Source organism: Rhinolophus sinicus, chromosome 11 (assembly GCF_057876585.1).
Source record: "Rhinolophus sinicus isolate RSI-liver-muscle chromosome 11, RSI-T2T, whole genome shotgun sequence".
Lineage (NCBI taxonomy): Eukaryota > Metazoa > Chordata > Mammalia > Chiroptera > Rhinolophidae > Rhinolophus > Rhinolophus sinicus.
This window is the reverse complement of record NC_142511.1, coordinates 16,885,722-16,905,929: the sequence shown is the minus strand read 5'-3', so window position 1 is coordinate 16,905,929 and position 20,208 is coordinate 16,885,722. Positions and strand designations below refer to the sequence as shown.

General features: G+C 48.6%; 1 protein-coding gene and 1 long non-coding RNA gene across 5 annotated transcripts in view; one reads left to right on the top strand and one right to left on the bottom strand.

Moving 5' to 3' along the window:
- Positions 1-12,148, bottom strand: part of LOC148756623 (uncharacterized) — a 47,143-nt gene extending 34,995 nt beyond the window's left edge. The window contains exons 1-2 of one of the 2 annotated variants that reach the window (XR_016022753.1): positions 11,942-12,148; positions 1,610-9,761 (exon numbers count right to left, since the gene is read on the bottom strand). This is a non-coding gene — a long non-coding RNA (uncharacterized LOC148756623). Of the gene's footprint in view, positions 1-1,609; positions 9,762-11,941 lie in introns of those variants that run through there. The other variant, XR_016022754.1, reaches the window with a different exon arrangement.
- Position 12,149: 1 nt separating this feature from the next.
- VASH2 (vasohibin 2) overlaps positions 12,150-20,208 on the top strand; it is a 37,600-nt gene continuing 29,541 nt past the window's right edge. For 2 of the 3 annotated variants that reach the window (XM_074322175.2, XM_019738038.3), the window contains exons 1-2: positions 12,150-12,425; positions 20,104-20,192. In XM_074322175.2, coding sequence (XP_074178276.1) covers positions 12,150-12,425; positions 20,104-20,192 — 365 coding nt within the window. Of the gene's footprint in view, positions 12,426-18,266; positions 19,494-20,103; positions 20,193-20,208 lie in introns of all 3 variants that reach the window. The other variant, XM_074322176.2, reaches the window with a different exon arrangement.

The window sequence follows — 20,208 nt, the reverse complement described above, 5'->3', positions numbered from 1 at the left end:
CTTTTTGAGAGTTGCCCCTGCTTGGCCCCTGACCGATATAGGAGGAACCGAATCTGTACATAGTTTTTCAATGGACAGTAGAGGGAAAACCCAGAAAAATTGCTCAGTGGCCAGGCCTGCTCAAGGAAGACTGTCCAACTCTCATCTCTGTGAGTATTTATAATACACATCTCGTGGAATTTGTCAAGTACCTGCCTCACTCAGGATGATACAGGCAGAGTGAAGATTAGCAGGTGGGGCTCCCTTCACATCACTCGGGTTCCTAGACCTCCAGAAGCTCCCCAATATAGCTCCCGTACGATCTCAACCGACGCGTCTCTAGCAACTGCATTAGGTCTCATTCATCAGACTGGGCAGGCCTGGATCAGCACGTTCCCATTTTCTTTTAAGACACAGATGCTATCGTGTTCAACTTCCTTCATTTTCATCTTCCTAAAGTGCCAGAGAACCCAAGGGGGAGCTTTCCTTACATCACCCCAGCGATGGCAAGGCATCTGAGCAACTGCTTCTCTTTGCAAACCTTAAGAAAGCCCACCCAGAGGCCAGATCCAAGAGTTTGCAAGATGGTTGCTACTAGAGATGAAATGTTTGTATCCCCTCCAAAATTCATGTTAAATCTTCACCCTCAAGGTGATGGTATTAGGAGGTGGGGCCTGGATTAATGCCCTTATATAAGGTGCCCCAGAGAGCACCTTTGTGCCCTCTGCCTTGTGAGGACACAGTGAAAAGATAGCCATCTATGAACCAGGAGTCCGTCCCTCATCAGACACTAAATCTGCCAGCACCTTGATCTTGAATGTCCCAGACTCTGGACCTCTGAGAAATGTTTGTTATTTATAAGCCATGCAGTCTATGGTATTTTTGTTATAGCAGCCTGAACTGATCAAGGCAGTTTCGTTCCTAAGAGGGGGCAGGTGGGTAAGAGCCTCCAACTGCACTGTCAAGTAGGGAACAGCTGGTTTCTCCCTGCGGGCTGCCACTGTAGGAGAAGGAAGGAATTTTACAGCCGGTGATCTTCTTCTCTGGGCAAAAAGTAGCTGTAATCCAAGAAAGTCTTAAATTTCTGCTTCCTCTCGCCAAATGTCCTCAAAGCACCTTAGCACCCTAAACCTGGCAGGAAGGACATTGTCCAGGGCCCCGCTGCTGCCAGTGGGTTATTCAGGCCTCGCTGTGGTCCTTTCCCTGGTCTTGGTCAATTTGTTTCTAACTGTTCTCCATACCACACCCCCCGCCCCCCTTCCCGGGCATCCCCTCTCTAAAGAATACGTTAGAAAAACAAATGAACCTGAAATTCAAGGGACTTCCGTGGAAGGTAAACGTTTGAAACATCAGGATAGTAAAACTTTCTGATCATAAGGACAGCTGGGAATTGCCTGTGATTACCATTTAAATCCATGTTCTTCCTGCTATTACAAGAAGAAAGGAAGGAAGGAAGGAAGGAAGGAAGGAAGGAAGGAATGAAGGAAGGAAGGAAGGAAGGAAGGAAGGAAGGAAGGGAAAGAAAAAAAGAAAGATAGAAAGAAAGAAAGAAAGAAAAGGAAAATGGGAGGGAAGAAAATGGAGGGGAGAGGAAGGAAGGGGCGGGGCGGGGAGGAGAGGGGAGAGCAAAAGAAAGAGTTGGATTAAGAGAATCTAGATTTAATTCCCAGTTCTGACACTAATTGTATTATCTTATGCAAGCTACCTAAACTTTCTAAACCTCAGTTTTTTCTTTTGTTAAATGGAAATAATAATACCTATCTCACAGGGATTACAGCAACATTTATTATGTTTTTAGAGGTTATTCAGTTCCCCCCACTTTTTAAAACTTTTTACTTGGAAATAATTTCAAACTTACAGAAAAGTGGCAAGAATCAGAATAGTACAAAGAATGCCCATATATACCCTTTACCCAGATTCATCTACTGTTAACATTTTACCATATTTCCTATATAATTTTTCTCTCTGTGTACACACACACACACACACACACACACACACAGAGTGGGTTTTTTTCCTGAACCACTTGAGAGTAAGTTACACATATCATAGCCCTTTTCTCCTATAAACCTCAGTGTATGTTTCCTAAGAAGAATCATGACCTCCTCTTACATCACTATAGCACAGTAATTAACTTCAGTAAATATAGACACAATATTTTTATCTAATTGAACATCTATATTTCAATTTGGTCAATTGACCCCATAATATCATTTACACCCTTTCTTTTCTCCTGCAGGTCAAGATCTAGAGTATGATCAGATATCATATTTACCTGTCATGTCTCTTACATCTGGAATATTTTCACAGATTTTCTTTGTCATTTATCATGTTGACAGTTTAAAAACTATATAGTTTTTAAAACAGAAGTTTTCTTATTTTGGATCAGTCTGGTATTTCTTCATGATTAGGTTCAAGTTACGGATTCACAGCCGGAATAGCGCATTGGGATGTGTCCTTGTCAGGATATTCCATCAAGAGACGTATGTCCACCGGCCCATCATTGGTGACGTTAATTTTGATCGCCTGGTCACAGTGTTGCGTAACTAATCCACTGAATAGTTACTATTTTTTCTCCCCCAGCTTCTTCCGCCTCCCCCACCCTCTCCAGTTCAAGCCGTTGTTTCTCAGTCTAGTTGTGTAGGACACACTCCCTGGCCCATGCTGGGATTATGAGACTTGAGTTCCCCCGGCTGACGCAGAAGGTCACCAGTCGTCGGTCAGCCGCTCACAGCAGCTCATGGCAGCTCTCACCGGCTGCTGGCCGACTATTTTTTCTTCTGAAACTAATAAGCAATCTTATTTGCTTATTAGTTTCAAGAGAGGAAGACACTTTAAGACAATGCAGACATCGTGCTCCTCGATAAAATGTCACCCCTAGATTTAGCATCTACTTATGTCTCTTTACTATTAAGGTTGCAAAATGATGATTTTCTAACTCTAGCACTCTGTACACATTCACATTCTCGAAGGCATGCCCTTCTACTGTAAGCAAGAGCCCTCCCTTCTTTCCCATTTATTTATTGATTTATCTATTTATAATCAATATGGACTCATGGATTCCAATTTTTTTCCCCAACGGTTTGTAATTCGCTACAGTAATTATTTTGTGCTCTGATCATCCCATATCTGACCAGTGGGAGCCCCTTCAAATGGACTCTCTGTCCTTGTGTCCTTGTGAAATGCCTTCATCATTTTTAAAGATATTCCTTTCTGAGATAACATGATCTTCTGGGCTTATCTTGTATTTACCCTGCGCCAGCCATGGAACTGGCCATTTTGCCAAGGAGCCTTGGCTCCCTTTGGTGGGGAATGGTTTTAAGATACCAAGATATGGGTTCTTGGTGTGCTTATTGCTGCAGGGGCATCTCTCTCTGCTTCTTGACCCTTTCAGCAGACGGTGCTAGTAAGTGTAACTCTATAATACACATACACATGCGTAAATATACATCTTACATGCACATACACATATTTAGAAACGAGTTCACATCAATGTCTATAACTCCAATTCATCCCACAAGGTTCTTTTTTGCTTCCTTCCGTTCCATATTTGCATGACCCTGCTTCCATTGTGAGAACATTCTCTCCCAACAATAGCAATGTGTTTACTCATTCGTTTAATCCTAGCAGACATTTCAAATAGTTGCAGAATTGTGCAGCCTCTTTTGAACACTCTTGTTATGTCTGTGGCATTTCCCACCATGGGAATCTTTTTCCCCCCAAGATAAAATCTAGGAAACTCCCTCTTCAATTTTCTTTGCAGGTCGAGCACAAACAAGTGACCTGGATTTTACCAGTCACACTCACCACATTCAATCAATGTGAGGTGTTGATTCACAATAAAACAGGGGGAGGAAATAAGCTCTGCATTAAACATCCATTCTGCTGACGAGGGTGGGTGATGGCTGAATAGTCTGGATTTGAGGACTTACTGGGGATGTCAGGCGGAGCTCTACATAGAAATGCCATTGTAGGTGGCAGTAAGCGCCACTCCAGTCAAGCCAAGCTGACAATGCAAGTTCTATGGTCTAGTATTAAAGGTGGTAGTAGGAATTCCTCATCGGTCCAATTCTGCAACACGGTTTTGTATGTTGGAAGCTTAGCTTCAAGCCTGGTTTTCTAGTCCTCTTAACAATTCTGTGAGCTACTCAGCATCCTTTAATAAATGCTTTATCTACTTGGTCCGCCAGAGTCAGCTTTGGTGCTTCGTATGAAGAATTCTGCCCAATAAACTTTCCCTATCCTGCATCATTTGCCTATATTTTCCTCTAAATATTTAAAATTTGCTTTTCACATTTAGATAATTAATTCCCCTAGAATTTTTTTTCAACTTTTCTTTCTTGAAACTATGTCTTAACCCAGGTTCCCTAGAACTTGCTTCTCAAAGTATGGTCCTCAACTAGCAGCATCATTGGGAGTTCGTTAGAAACGTGGAATCTCAGGCCTCATCTCAGACCTACTGAATCAGAAGCTACATTTTAATGAAACCCCTCGGTGATTTAAAATTTGAAGAACTTCTGCCCTAAAAACAGAGCTGGAAACAAGGATTAAATACTGATGCTTTATTTGAGGGGTGTTAACTAACAACAGAAAGAATAAGAACAAAGAGCAATGAGTCCGAGAAACCTGGGAAGCAATACACGGTGATGGGTTTCTACTCTGGCCTCTGCTGTCACTGAGCCTCAGTGACCAAGCAGGTGGTTTAGCAGGTGTGAGCACCTGACCATGTGGTAAGTCTTTGGACAGGCTGTATGGAGAAACTGTGCCTCAGAGAAATCCAACAGTGAGGCAGGTGAGGGAATTTATCCTCATAAACCTTCTATTTCATGTTTCCCACTGGTTGCCCCACAGGGAGTTAACACCTATGCTTCTGGATTACATCACGCAGCCTCTTTGGTGGCCATTCAGAAGCCAGATTTCACATCCAAGTCTGAAAGGAGGAGGAGGAGCCAGGAACACATTTACCAGCTGGCTAGCCTGGCTATACAACAGCAGCCAAAGAGAAAGGCCTCGGCACTGGAATTGTGTGGAGCTGGTTGGCTGCAGAACCAACCAAGGCCAAGAGAATCTGAGAAGGCATCGTAAGGTATGTCCAATCCAGTCTACCCATTCATCAACCAGAAAAGTTGTATGGGGTGATGTCAATGGATGCTCTTAAATGGTGGTGCTGGTTGAAGCCCAGCGCACAATGAAAGCAAGTCCATATGTGGTATATGTGTGGATTCTGGTCAAGACAAATCACTGCCCCTTCAAGGATGGAAGGCATGTGCTTCCATTATACATGGGTCCCATCCCAGAATGCAGAGCCATCATTCTTTTTCCTTTCTCTCTCTCTCTCTCTCTCTCTCTCTCTCTCTCTCTCTCTCTCTCTCTCTCTCTTAGAATAAAACACCCTCACTCTTTTTCAAGGTTGTGATCAGTTGCAATCTCCTAGACAACCTAAGGGAAGAGGGCCAATGAGTCTAGCTACGGTCAGCATGATTCAAGCTACTATAGCTGGCCCTAAGGCTGTAACTGATATTCATCATCTCCCTTCCCCATCACGCAGTCTAGACTTCCCTCACTCTTGTCCAGCACTTCAGCTGGTTTATCGAAATCGGCTGCCTGATTGGGTGATTGACACACCTGGGAGTGGGTCTGAAGCTCTCAGTTGAACTGCTCTTATTGAGTTGTAATTGCTGTCATTGCAAAATTATTGCTTTACCAGGCATGGAAATATTAGGAGCTATCCCAGTGAATCCCTGGGGCTCCCTGCAATCCAGAAGGAGCAATCCAGGCTCCTTGATGTACTTAGGATATTTTAACTCCGTTCTTTGCTCAGGAGCCTTAAGTGGCCAGTACAGCCAGGTAGCAGTCATAGCTTCCAGATCAGTGGAACCTTACTGTATATCCTGGCAGAGCTATCTCAGAGTCCCAAGTTGCAGCGACAAAAAGCACAAATTCCTCAAGCGTGTCACTAGGTGTAATAGTGAAAGGTGCCACTTCTACTTCCCTTGGTTCCTGGATTCATTCTTTCTGGCTATTGGGGATTAGTACCACATATTGGTCATTAGTTGAAAGCATATTATGACTGGGAGGACTATGCCACAACTCTACAAGCTGTTGCCCCAGCTTTGCCTTAACTATTTCAACAGGCTTTCCCACTGTATTGTCAGCTCAGCTGCTCTGGGTGTGGGATACGGAGTAAGACCACTAGACCGTGGTCATGAGCCCACTGCTGCCCCTTCCTTCACCATAAAATGTGTCTCATTTGAAGGAAATGTTGTATGGGGTAACATGTCAATGGATAAGGTATTCTAGCTCTCAGATGGTGTTATTGCCTGAAACCCTGAGGGCAGAGACACAAACCTATATGGTGTTTATATTAATTGCAGTAAAGTCACATCACTGCCCTCTCCAAGCAGAAGATGTGATATAAATTTATCTGCCACCAGGTGGCTACCTGGCTCCCCTGAGGAATGCTGCTACATGGCGGGCCAGCATCAGCTTTTGTAGGTGGTCATTTGGGCTCACTCGGCAATGGCAATAGCTTTGGGACAGACCTGGCTTAGATTTGGGAATCAGGTGAGGGTCTCTGATTTTTCACCATGGTGACTGGTCCGCCTTCTGCTCACCGGTTATTCTGATTATACAGATCAAGCACCACACTGGTTGGCTGTTCCTATGTCTCAACCTTGGTAGGGTGACCACAGGGGTCAGTTTGACTGAGATGGTCCTGGTGTGGACCAACTGTCCCCATGTAATCACTACTAGCACCCCTTTTCACTCTCAAATGTAGCTCAGTTTGGACAATAAAGTAGATGAATACCCTTCCCTTAGGAATACCGCGGTCTACTAGCCAGGAGCACGAGTCCTTGCAAAGAACGTCACCCAGATCATTCCTCCACCTTGCTGTCCATTGTGGTATGTCCACCTTGCCCGTTATAATTATGTGGTTCCACTTGGCCTCTGCAATTCTGCGATTTTTGTCGTCTTCACTAAGAGTAGGGAGCCCAGTGATACAGCAACCTCCCCCCTACCATCAACCCTGGACGGCAAGGATAGCCACTACCAACTGCTCAAAAAGCCTTACGAGTGCATTCTTTCTTGCCTTAGTGAAAGGAATGTCTTCTGGGCAGGCCCAGGGAACTAGCCACGTGGTGGGTTCTTGAGCGATTCACAATACAGCCTTCTAAGAGTGCCACCTTCCTGAATCTTCTGATGCTTTCCTTAACACTACCCAGGGAAGTCTGGTTTCTCAGAGTTGTTTATTTCAGGCATTGTTGAGACCAGGCTTCCAAGAGCCATCCCAGCAAACTATTAGGACAAGCTCTAGGCATCGTGGCTAAAACATTAAATCCTGAGTTCTGTATGATTATCCCCAAATCAGTGGAGACTCCTCATTGAGCTCTGCTTCACGCCTGCCCCCAAATACAATATCTTCAAGTTCCACTCCCCCTGTCTCCACTTCCACACTTCCTGCCTGTACACAGTAGCCAAGTCCTACAAATATCTCTGGCAGATATTTTTTCTTCCCAGAATGGGCTACAACTTGACTAGGGGAATTGGTGGAGGCCAACAAGTGGTGAGGGCAGGTCTTGAGAACAAGCTGTGGAGAAGGGGGTCTTCTTCGGGCAGGAGAATTCAGAGGATTTGAAGGGTCAAGATGCTCCTCCATCACAGCATCCCTATTTCTGGCCTCAGGGTCCCACTGTCATCAGGCTCTGGCTTTGCCATGGAGGCCTCTGAAGGTCATGCCTTTAGTATCCTTTGCTACCCTGTGTTCAGGGCCTGGGCTTGATTTTAAGAGTCCATCCTATGGCTGCAGGAAATAAGGCTCTCCCTTAAAGTTGCCATGGAGGCATTCCAGCTTCCAGAGCATTCCAAGAGTTGGTAATTAACTGCTCTGAGCCTGTCATTGTCTATTTCCCAGGTCTCTGGTTCCTTATAATTACCAGTTTCCAAACAGATTGAATGCCACAGCTACTTGATCTCCCAATGTCTTACTCTCCACCCAGTGTACACCCATTAAACACAAGTGAAAGCTGTGATTATTGCATATCAGAGTTATTACCATTTCTCTTATCACCAGCAAAGGGGTCTCTATTGAGCCAGAGATAGGTAGGCAATACAACCCCAAAATCTGTCCAGAGAATTTGCTTTCCAAAGCCACGAGTGGCACCAATTGTCTGAGCTCAGTTTCCCTAGGAAACAGAATCTGAAGCAAAGATGAAATCTGACTGAGAAGGCAGCAAGAGTGAGTGAAAAGGGAAATGAGGTAGGTTAGGATGAGAAGCAGTGCAAGGTGGTGTGTTATCACGCAGGTAACTGCTTCACGCCCGGCTGTGAAGAGCCATGGCAGGTTACTCAGTAGGTATGTCTGCTCAGCCATGCAGGACATCTCCAGACAGGCTATGTTGGAAAACTATGACTCTGGACAGTTAATAGGCGGGAGGAAGAGAATGCATCTGCCCAGCTCCCTCCCATCTCGTGTTTCTCACTGGTCAAATTGCTCCCCACAGGGAATTAATTTCCTTGGACTCATCTAGCTCCTTTGATGGCTGCTTAGAAGCCACATCCTGTAGTGTGGCATTTCCTCTGAGTCCAGAAGTAGTGGAAGAGTCAAAAGCTCCAGACATGTGGCTGGCCAGCCTGGCTGTGCAACAGCATCCAAGAGGGACTTGGCTGAGCAAGTGACTAGTCAGTCTCTGGTGGCTGAAGTGTACAGATTTAATTGGCTGTGGAGGTAGCTGTGGAGCCAGCAGACAGGCAAAGTCTAGCCAATGTGAGCAGGCACATGAGATGTGTCTGATACACACATTACTAGGCTATTAACATCAACAAGTGGTGAAGCTAGAAAAATGATCGTCAGGTTAGGATTTTGTCTCATTTACCTTTGAGACTCCAGTAGCTGGCACTTGAAAAATGAGATGCTATTTAAACCCCGTTTTTCTTGTTCCAAACTTTCGCACTACACGTCTCTGCTATACCAGTCATTATGCCAAAGAACAGAAGTGACTAGGCTCTCGGAGGCTGAGCACTTAGTTACCAGGTGTCCCTGTTCAAATCACAAGTTGGCTCTGTCTCACTGTGTGTGTACGTCGCTCTTACTAACTACCTGAACTTTCAAAACCCATAATCTGTCAGGCCTGGGTTCATTTGAGTGTGATGTAACACAAAACACACAGGGAAAGGAAGAGCAGAGTTGGCTGGTCCATGCAACTAGCACAGCTCTCAAATGCAAAAGAATTGTGGACAACAGGGCTCTTCTGCCTCCCAGTCCCTTCACTGGGATGGCACAGTTTAATTCAGAAGCCTCTCACCACCTTGTGGGAAATGTAGCCAAATCTCACAGTTCTCTTCATATGTCACTTGGCTCCCCAGTGCACCCCACCCCCAAGGAATAAGAGAATAGACAGTTGGAATATTGGAGATGAGCCTCCAAAGCTTTTCCCGGACTGTCAGGGAGTCCTGAGGTGCCGGGGCAGTAAGATGAACCGATAACCCTCTCTGGTCCCTAGGATTTTGATTCAAGCAAAACAGGATCCAGGCCTTGGTCACAGTAATTGTAGATGTTTGGACTTGGCCTGAGTCGGACACTGGGAATCAATGCCAGGGAAGGTGACACTTGCCAGACATTCTGCGATGTTCACCAACTGGTCTGATCACTTGAGCTTTGAGAGCTCAGTTTTCTCCTGAGGGATTGTGAGGCCAAATTCTCATCCTCTGCATATAGGTCTTCATGCTGAAATCCTAGTCTCCTGGACTTGAAACTGCAGGGAAGTGCAGAGAAAGGGATGGATCTGAGAGACGAGTGAGAAAAGAGGGAGGAAGGATGTTTGAGATGAGAAAATAGATGGCTCGCTGTGGCGTGTTTTCTTTTAATCAGGAAACGAAAACTGAAGCAATTGAATGGTGAGAGGATAATTTTTTTTTTTTTTAATTTCCTGGTGTTTTTCTGGTGTGCTTGTTCCACTTGAATTACTTGGGTAATTTCCTGAATGAGCCTGTTCCCTTTGTCTCTGTGGACCTAAGTTATTATTCTCATTGTTGAATCCATAAGGTCCTAGGCAAGCAGTAGTGCAGGACTGGTCCAGAATCCAGGTCTCCTCACCCGTCTTGGCTCTCAGCTACACTCCAGGGGTCTCTGCTGGCAATGGCCTCTCACCACACCTTCCCATAGAAGAGAAGTTCCAGAAACCGATCTATCTATCGTCAGTGGCTCTTTGACAGTTGCATTCTTAATTCTAGGTTAACTTAGCATTGCTATTGCAACTGCTTCACCATCTCATATCTGGCATGCGGGCCTAGAGTTTAAAGAGATATTATGGCCAGGTTCCTAAGTGCCCATGAGAGAGGAAGTCAGAAGATCACAGAATCTTAGAGTCAGAACAGACCTTGGAGAGTGAGGAGTCTGTTCTCCTCTTTTGAGAAAGAGAAGCAAAGGCCCGGAATAGGCAAGTGGATTGTCCTGGGTCACACAGCTTAGCCAAGTGACAAACCTGGACTTAGAGCCAGCCCTCAGGTCAGTGGTCTGGCACTCATCCCACTTCATGTTGCTCTTCTCTTTATTTAAAGGGGGGGGGGGGAGGCCTTTAAGGAAAAGGCTCTTCAGTGGAAAGTGTGGAAGGGCCTTCCACTTCACTATGGCTTTGAAGCATCTCTCCATTGCCTCCTAATTCTGCAGCTGTGACAGAGCAGTTAGGGTCTGGCTGACCTCAGGTTTTACTGTGGCATATTCAGCTTGGGTTTAAACGAACCTTATTAATCATGACTAATGTCAGAGGGTGGGTACATGGCTATGTCCCCTTGTTAGTTTTGGGTAGTTTGTAATGTGGGATTAAAAAAAGAAAGATATAGTTTTGTACCGTCATGTGGGCAGCCCCTGCCTGAACCATCCACTACTACCTCTTGGTAGCGGCAGGTGACTGTGTCTAGCCTTCCTCAAGGAATGATGCTCCAACGACTAGTCCTCCTTTACCTCGGTGACTTTACTTCTCCTCTGCTTCCCACAGTTGCAAACCCTCGCAGTGTCACGACCCCTGGGGAAACTCGGTCTTAAATCCCCTGGACAAACGCTCCAGCCTCGCAGGGCTCCCAGGACAAGACAACGATCGGATTTCTCGTGGCAGCGCAGCTCTCCCTACTCCTCTCCCCTCCCGCCCCGGAACCCCCCGAGCCAATCAGAGCGTCGCGGAGCTCCGGGTTGTAGAGTCCCGAGCCCGGGACCCGCCCCTCTTTGTTGCGGCGGCCAATGGACGCATTCGGAACATCGGCGGCTGCCCGGGTGACTCGGTTATATGTCACAGAATAACATTCGAGAATGGGACTTGGAATGAGGGGACGGCCGCAGCGGCCCCAGCAGCCCCCGCCGCCCGGAACGGCGCCGCAGTAATGAGGCCGAGCGTCCCAAGGTAGGGTCCGGGAGCTGCGGCGCCCTTCCCGCGTCCTGTCTGCAGCGGGTTCCCCCCGGGTGCCTGGCGCGGGAACTCGGGGGACGCGGGCGGATGGAGCTATTTCCACTGGAGCCTGGGGGCTCCGGGAGGGCTGCCTGGAAGAAACGCGGCCGCCTTTGCAAACCGAGGCTTCTGCTGCGCCCTCGCGCCGACCCCGGGCGCTCGCGTGCCGGCACGTTCTCGGCTCGCTCGGCGCTCGGCCACATCTGGCGACCAAGCAAGATGTGGAGCCTTGCGGGGACCTCCTGTGCCTTCACGCTGCACGAGCTGCCTTTCTTCCCCCTACCCCGTCCACTCCGCCTCCTCCACGCTCCTTTATTTCCCTCCGGTGTTTGGGTGTGCGTGAAATTCGTGGTAAAATTCCAGTCGCCTTTCGAGGTAATTGCAGGGCTGGAAGCTCGTCTGCAAATCCTGGGGTGGGGGGGTGTCTGTCAGCGCGCGGGGGTGGGGGTGGGGGTGGGTAGTGACGTGGGGACACTCCGAGGCCCCACCGCCGTTGGACACGGCTTCCCAGGATGTCCACTTACCGCGGTGTGTGCTGTGTCTTCACTGATTTCAGGCACGGCCCATAAGCGGAGCTCCCGCCGCCGCTTCCCCTTGGCGCGTCCTGCAGCAGCGCGAGGCATGGAGGCGGCGGCCCCCGCGGGGCGCTGATCCTGGCGCCGCGCCCGCGCGCACACGCCCCCCGCCGCCGCCGCGCGCCCCCCGCCCCGCCCACCCGGCCCCGGCCGCATCATGACCGGCTCTGCGGCCGGCACTCATCGCTGCCCCCACCCTAAGGGCGCCAAAGGCACCCGGTCCCGGAGCAGCCACGCGCGACCCGTGAGCCTCGCCACCAGCGGGGGCTCGGAGGAGGAGGACAAAGACGGCGGGGTGCTGTTTCACGTTAACAAGAGCGGCTTCCCCATCGACAGCCACACCTGGGAGCGCATGTGGATGCACGTGGCCAAGGTGCACCCCAAGGGGGGAGAAATGGTGGGCGCCATCAGGAACGCCGCCTGCTTGGCAAAGGTCAGTGGCTTCCAAAGAGCTGGGTGGGGTGGGCGGTGATGGGAACATTTCAGCTCGTACAGAGCAAATAAGAGGCAATTTCCGTGTTTCTGGTCTTGCTACAAACTCCCTTCTCCCCAGTCTTCTCCACAGCCCCATCCCCTTTGCTTAATTGAGACGTTTGTCTTGGAAGCCTTAGAAGTGGGGGAGGGAGGGTTAGGTGCTTGCTGTCCTGGGACTCTATGGTCGACTTGTTCCAAGGCTTCTTTGAATCTCCATCCAGATTCTATTATTTATTTATTTACCCCCGTCCATCCTCCTTCAGCAAGAGCTGTAGTCCCCAGGTAGCACCAGCGATGCCAAGAATGCATAGGCCCCCTTGGGATCCCATCCTGCTTCCCCTCTTTGGAGTCTCTTGGTCTTTCTCTGCCTCCCCCTTGCAAATGATTTATTAAGCTGTGAATGAATTTGCACTCAGCCAGTCAGACTTCTCAGCGTGAATCATTTCTAGACTTTCTGCCAATTTTTTTTTTTTTTTAAATGACAGTGACTTTCACCTCTGAAACTTGCGAAACAGTGAACTATCTCTTTTCCCAGCTTATCTGGGCTCCAAGAAAAAAACACCAAAAAGAGTTTGGCTATGGCTTAAAAGGGACTTTCCAGGACACATGATGAATTAGTCTCACTGGATAGAGAAAGAGGCTTTCTACCTTGGAGAGGAGCCAACAAGCCGACTGGGTTTGGTGGCCAAGGATAACTTAGCAAAACGGAGGAAGGGAGATGTGCAGTGGTCGCTATATGAAACACCAAAACGCAAAGTGAGGGAGAAATGGTGCAGACCCTGGGAGGTTGTCACATGGCAGATGGGTTCCCTGGCACCGAAGATTCCTGGGCACATCTAGGAATGCCAGGCCTGAGACCTGGAAGGCCATCTATCTGGTGGAGTCCCCAACCTGGAGCATCTGGTGACCCAAACATCTGAGCCCTACAGGCCAGAGAGCTGTGTGTGTCCTTGGGGAAGTGACAGCGCCTATAAGCATCTGCTGCCGTCAGTTACAGTGTTTTATTTCTCGGCTTGTCAAGGAGATTGTCATTGTGCCCAATGAGAGTCTTGCCTGCTGTAGTGTCAGCTGTAAGTCCTCCTTGAGTATCAGAAGGTTCTGGATTGTGGTTGTGACTTCAGAACTTGCAATTACTTGAGTGAGCCTTTCTTTTCTTGAGGAGATGGGAGCCTTTAAACCCGGAAGAGAGGTGGCTAAGGGAAGAGAGAGCGGCCGGTTCCCACTGTCTAACCCCACACCCTCAGCGTTGATCATGCTTCTAATTGTGGCTTTATCCTTCTCCTGATCTTGTGGGCGGGGTCACCCCCCTGGTTGGTGGGACTCAGGAATGTTAGTGTTCCTGGAGACCAGTCTCCCACCTCTCAGGAGAATCCCTTCCTCTTTCTGAAGCCCTCCTGGAAACAGGGGGTTCATGGCTTCACAGGGCAGCTGGTCCCAAGCCCTGGCCAGATTTGATTGGTGGGAAACTCTTTTCTTAGACTGAACAGAAACCCTCCTTCTCCCCCGGTAGCCACGTGTCACCACTGATTCTTGTGTTGCCCTTTGCACTAGGGCAGCACATGACAACTTCCTTTGCTACTCACCCTCCCTTGATTGTCTCGAGACGGGGTTCTTGGAGTAAGGAAGGGACTGAATTCCAGTCCTGGTTGTGCTACCTCTAGCTTTATGGCTTAGGTCACTTACTCAAAAAAAAAAAAAAAATCTCTGGCCTCAGTTTTCTTATCTATAAAATGGGAGTAGACCAGACTTCATGAAAAGTTCTTTCCAACTCTCAAATCCCATGATGTTGTGACCCTTGAGTCTCCAGGCCTCTAATGCTGAGTATGAGTCTCATTAACTGTGACATTCTGTCAGTCTGCATCTTCCTTTAGTCTTCTTTGTCCACAGGTAGCTCCTTTCGCCTTTCTTATGTGTCATCGTTCCCAGATCGGTTTACTCTCCTCATCCTCTTTCTAGGACATTTGCTAGTTTGTCATCAGTCAATCCCCCTAAAATTAGCACATGTGAAACACAATATTCTAACTGTTGTCTAAGCAGCTTAGAACACAGAGCACTATTCCCTGAGGCCTCTACTCAGTACTTCCATTATTGTGGCTGAATGCTGTGGTCTTAAAAAAGTGTGGTCCCTTTTTTTATAGAGTGGCCACATGACATAGTAACCCTAAGGTCACATGCTAACTCCTGCCAAGCCAGGACAATGCCAGCCAGAACGTGGCCATTGGCTTGTTGAGCCTAAAAAAAGAACTCTCTCTCTTACGTTGTGTCCTAATGGTTGGTTCTCTGTCCCCAACTCCATCATGGCATGCCTCATCCCTGGTCCCGACATTTCCCAAACCCTGACCCCTATGCAGGCCCTGAGATGGGACAGCTTCCAAAGCTCCTGTTTCCAGGGGGTGCTCTAATTCAAGGGCTATTCCTGCACTCAGCTTGCAGACTTTTCCCTCTGGGGCCAAGTCTTTTGCTCCTTTAACCAAATCAATGTCTTCCTGAGGAATTTGTGCAAAAGAGAGGGGTGGTGGGGTCAGGGTGGAAGGGTTGGAGAGTTTCAGGGAGATTTACCTTTTTTTGGCAGTTGAATTTGGCAAAGAAGTGAACAGGGAAGGTGTCACAGACCTAAGAGGACTAAATGACACTTCCTTTGACTATAGGACATTCTGTTGGCAGCCATGGTAAGTTCTGCCTGAAGGTCCAGGTCCCCCCACCTGGAGGCAGAGTGGGGAGCTCACCAGCTCTGTGATTCTCCTTTAAATTTGTGACCGCAGGCCTCTCCCTTGGTGGGTACTGGGTCTGAAGTTAACAACTGACTAGGTGAAGGCCAGGGTGTTAATATGGACAGTGGAAGAAAGCAACTCCAGTCAGCTGGAGGATGACAGAGAATGGGAAGTGAGGTGGCTGGCCCAGAAAAAAACAACCCCACGTCTTGTGACTCATCTCACCAAGGAATTCTTATTAGAGGACTCAGCTTTGCCTGAGCGAAGAAGTGAGTGCTGCGGGATGAGCCTTTGCTGCAGTCAGGGCTCCACCCCTGCCCCCTGCTGGCTCACACCGGTAGCTCCTTTTCTCGCCTGTCCTGTATGCAGAACCATTCATCTGTCCTTGCTGCTCTGCCCAGGGTTGTGACCCCTGGGCCTCTGGACCAGGCCCCTGTCAACAGATTCCTGGGCCTCGGGCCCATCCTGGGCTCAGGAGTGATGATCTGTGCTCTCCAGGTTGCCAGAGGAGATTCTTCTGCCTGGTGCCTGCCCAGGGTATTTTTCAGAGCAGGGACTGCAAAAGGCCTTGCTTTCTCCTTGTTCTTTCTTGTCAAAGATTCCTGGTACCCAGGCGCTCTTACTGCCTCCCCGGCTCCTTTTCTGTTTTCCCCCTTCTCTCCCACGTGGTGATGCCATGGTAATGATACACATTTATGTCCGTCCACACATCCCTCCTCCTCACATTCTTCTGACAGGTCGTTGTGTTTGGAGTGAAACACAAGAATTGAGTGAAAGAGAGCTTGTCAGCAAAAGTCGAGTCTGTGGTTTGTTTCATTGTTCTTGAATAACCATCTTCCTGTCCACTCCACTCCCTCCTCCTACTCCCTCACCCCCCAGGGCCCCCACCCAGTACTGCTTGGTGAAGAGGGTGGTTCTGGTCTGTTGTCTCAAGATTCTGCCTTTGTCAGCTGGGCTGTGGCTTGAAGGCGGCTGAATGCAGGTGGCAGGAGGTGGGAACCTGGAGGGGAGGGTCTATGGACAATGTAGTGTAGAGTTTCAGGTGAAATAGGGCAGAAAAATAACATGAAGAGATATTCTCAGGACCCCCGTCAGAGAGAAAACAGAAGAAGTGTGCCCTGGGATTTTCCTAAAATGGTACCGATTTATATTCCCATCCGACTGTATGAGAGAGCATCCTCACCAGCATTGAATATCCACATTTCAGACTATCTCTGCTAATTGGAGAGGTGAAAAATGACATTTTGCAGTGGCTTTAATTTGTATTTCTTAAATTATTAGTGAGCTTGAACATTTTTTCCAAATATTTATTCACTATTTACATTTCTTATTTTGTGAATTGCCTTTTTATGGCCATTAAAAAGAAATTGTGGTAAAACATACATAACATAATTTACCAATTTAACCATTTTTAAGTGTACAGTCCTGTGAATTCAGTACATTCACATCATTGTGCAATATCAGCACCTTCCATCTCCAGAACCTTTTCTTCTTTCTCAACTGAAACTTTGTACCCATTCCTCCCAAACCCCTGTTCCCTGGCAATCACTCTTCTACTTTCTGTCTCTATGAATTTGGCTACTATAAGAACCTCATATAAGAGGAATCATACTATTTGTCCTTTGGGAATAGCTTATTTCACTTAGCATAAGGTCTTCAAGGCTCATCATGTTGTACCATGTGTCCGAATGTCCTTCCTTTTCATGGCTGAATAATATTTCATTGTGTGTATATATACCCCAGTTTGTTTATCCATTCATCTGTTGATGGACACTTGGGTTGCTTCCACCTTTTGGGGCCATTTTTTTTTTTTCTTTGAGTGCTGAAAGAGTTTTCTTATCACTTTGTGTGAACTCTTCGTGAATTGAGATTAACTCATGGTCCCCACGGGGATGTGGATGTTTTCATCTTCATTTATTAGGGAGAGAAGGCATCTGGGTGACGCTCCTGAGTGTGCGGGGACTCAGACCCTGCTAATTCTGTCTCCCATTTCCTGAAAAGTGAAGACCTTTCAGGCTTCCCCATTCTAGACCCCTGAGAAAACACTGCCGATGATAACATAGCTAACACTTGAAAAGTACCGAGTACAAAGGCCCAAGTTGCTTGCTTTATATGTTAGGTCGTATAAACCACATAACCAGCCCAGAAAGCTGTAGGTAGGTGACATTTGCCGATTTTATCAGGAAGGATACAGGCTTAGAGAGGTCATGCAGCTTGACCAGGGACAAAGCAGGAAACCGAACCTCTGTATGTCGGATTTGTAATTGCACCCGAAGTAGCCCACCTGGTTATAGTAACGCTATATATATATATATTTTTTAATTAAGAGTGTTTTTCCAGGACTCATCAGCGCCAAGTCAAGTAGTTGTTTCAATCTAGTTGTGGAGGGCGCAGCTCCCAGTGGCCCATGTGTGGATCGAAGCGGCAACCTGTTGTGAAGAGCACCGCGCTCTAACCAACTGAGCTAACCGGCCGCCCCTCCCTACCTGGTTAATAGTCCGTCGTCCTGTGGGGCTGGTTGGGAGCTGAGCCCTTGCCTGAGCCCCCGTCAGCTATCCCAGATGTCAGGGGGAGCTGTAGCCGGATGACATCATCTCCTCAGCAGGCTCAGCTTCTCTCCCCACCACAGCTCTGCTTCCCAGCTGGGGTTTGGGGAATGTGGCCACAGCTCCTATACTCACTCTCAGCAGGGGCTGAGGTAACCAGGCAGCTGTTTTTAAAAGCCTTTGGGCGCCACTGAGCTGCTATTCTGAGGACCAGCTGCTGCCTGGCTCCCACCCCATCATCCGGCTCTCGTGGGCTCTGTTGGGCTTTGGGGAGTTGAAATAATTTGGTGGTAAGCCCCCATAGCCGACTCTGACCCAGTTACTCTGGCCACCACAGGGTTGTGGCCAAGGAACACCCCTCTGGAGATCCGTTAGGTGGCCCTTGAGTCTATGGGGCATTTTCCCATGCTTATCACATTTCCTCTTAAATAGGTACCAACATCACTTTTCTATGTAGAAATATGCTCACGCCTTAATAAACTGTAATTTCCCTCCTCCCTTCCTCTGTCTCTGTGCCTCCTCCCCCATTTGTATCTTCTCTAGAACTTGGAACTAGGAGGTGCTAAAGACATGTTGATTTACATCTCCCCTTCTCTCCTCACTTCTCTGTGAAATCTCTCGCACATTCCTACGCAGAATTCCAGGTTTGGAGAGATCAGTGGATGTTACTGTTAAAAAAACAAGGACAAGCTGGGCACTGCCTAGTGTTTGTTAGGGCAGAATAACGGGGAGACACTTCATATGTTGGCTCTGGGGATGGGGCATGTGAGCAGATGTTCCCTTTGGAACATTTTGCTCCCAAAAATGACTCTCCGAGACGTGAATGGGATTTGAGCTGATACGTTGTAATCATCGTGTAGTTCACAGAACAGCTGTGTGTGTGTGCGTACGTGGGCGCGGGTACACACACACGCACGCACACAGCACCTTGGCTGTGAAGTAGGAAGTATGATTTTTTGTTGAAGGGGTGGTTGCTGTGAAGTAGGAAGTTTCAAAGCCAAGAGAGAATAGAGGCACTGAGGGGAAAAGAATAAGTAGCATTTGGAGTAAATGCAGCCCAGGGTGTAGAAGTATGGGAGTGCCCCTGGCCCAGGGGGAGCATGCCCTCCAGCCTCACTGTGGGGCCTGAGCTCAGGGAGCTGGGAGAGCTCAGGTGTCCAGCCATGCTGCTCAGCACTGTCCCCAAGTCTGTTCACCAGCAGCTTCGCTGTCCATCAGCTAAGCCCTAAATCCCCAGGGCCTCCCTTTCGCTGTTGGTGCCCAGGTGGAACTAATCTGTCCTGAGGCCCCTTCTGCTCCTCCCTAATCGGCTTAAGCCTGGAGGAGCCTCCCCTGTCCTGGACAGCAGCCCTGCAGGAGCCGAAGGCCCACGTGGGCTCAGGGACTCTGTCCCCATCAGCCCCACCCCACCAGAGAGTCCGAGGTAGAGACTGAGGAACATAGTGGGGATAAAGCAGAAACCGTCCCTTGCTTCCCAGGAGTGGCCGGGTTGGAAGCCCCAGCCTGTTCTCACTGGTGGCCCCGTTGGCAGGGTTGCTCGGAGCTCAGTGGTGTCTTAGCTCTAAATTCCTGAGGAGAGGCGCTTCCCTCCCCCTCTGTCCTTGCCTGCTATTTCTTCTTTTCTTCCCAGCAGGGATTAAAACTATCTCAGTTGTAGACACTTGGTGAGTGTTGACTAGGAGGCAGACTAGGAAATGACGAGGTGACTGGGCAGCCATGAGGGACAAAAGGGCGAGATGGCGTCTGAGTCAGAGGAGCTGCACTTACCTGGTGAGAGTCAAGGCAAGAGGGGAATCTTTCCTAATCCATTTGGGCCAGACTTGGGGAAGGGACATAATGGGCGTTGGGGGTGGGGGGTGTTGAGAAGTGGCGGCTGTGCTGCCATGTTGCATTACCATTCATCTGGTAATCAGTGGTGCCCCGGAGTGGAGCACATATAGTGGGTCACACCAACCATGCAGCAAAAGGTGTAGTCGTGCAGTGAAAATGTGCGGATTAATGGAACACCTCTGTGAACGTCCTGGGCCGGGCTCATCGGGGGACCCTATAGGATACGGTCCTTGTCCTCAACGAGGCGCAGAGATGCCCATGGAGAGGCCGGCTGTGTTCACACAACCCACAGAGCGCCATGGAGAGCCACGGTGACCCAGGCGGAGTGTGTGCAGAGGGAATGCATAGAGGGAGAACTTGAGCCTTTAGCAAGGGACTGACTGGTCTGGGGAGACCTTGTCAGGAGGCACCACTCGAGCAGGTGACCATGGCAGGGTGGCCCTCTGCTCTCAGGGGCAGCTTTCTGGTGGTCTCAGCACTGCCTGGCCCCAGGCCCTGGCCCTCAGAGCATCTCCTTGATAAAAAGATCTCTCTCTCTACTTCTCTGCAGCCTTCAGTACCCCAGGTTCCAAACTACAGGCTGTCGATGACTATCCCAGACTGGCTCCAGGCAATCCAGAACTACATGAAGACACTACAGTATCCTTCAAACCAG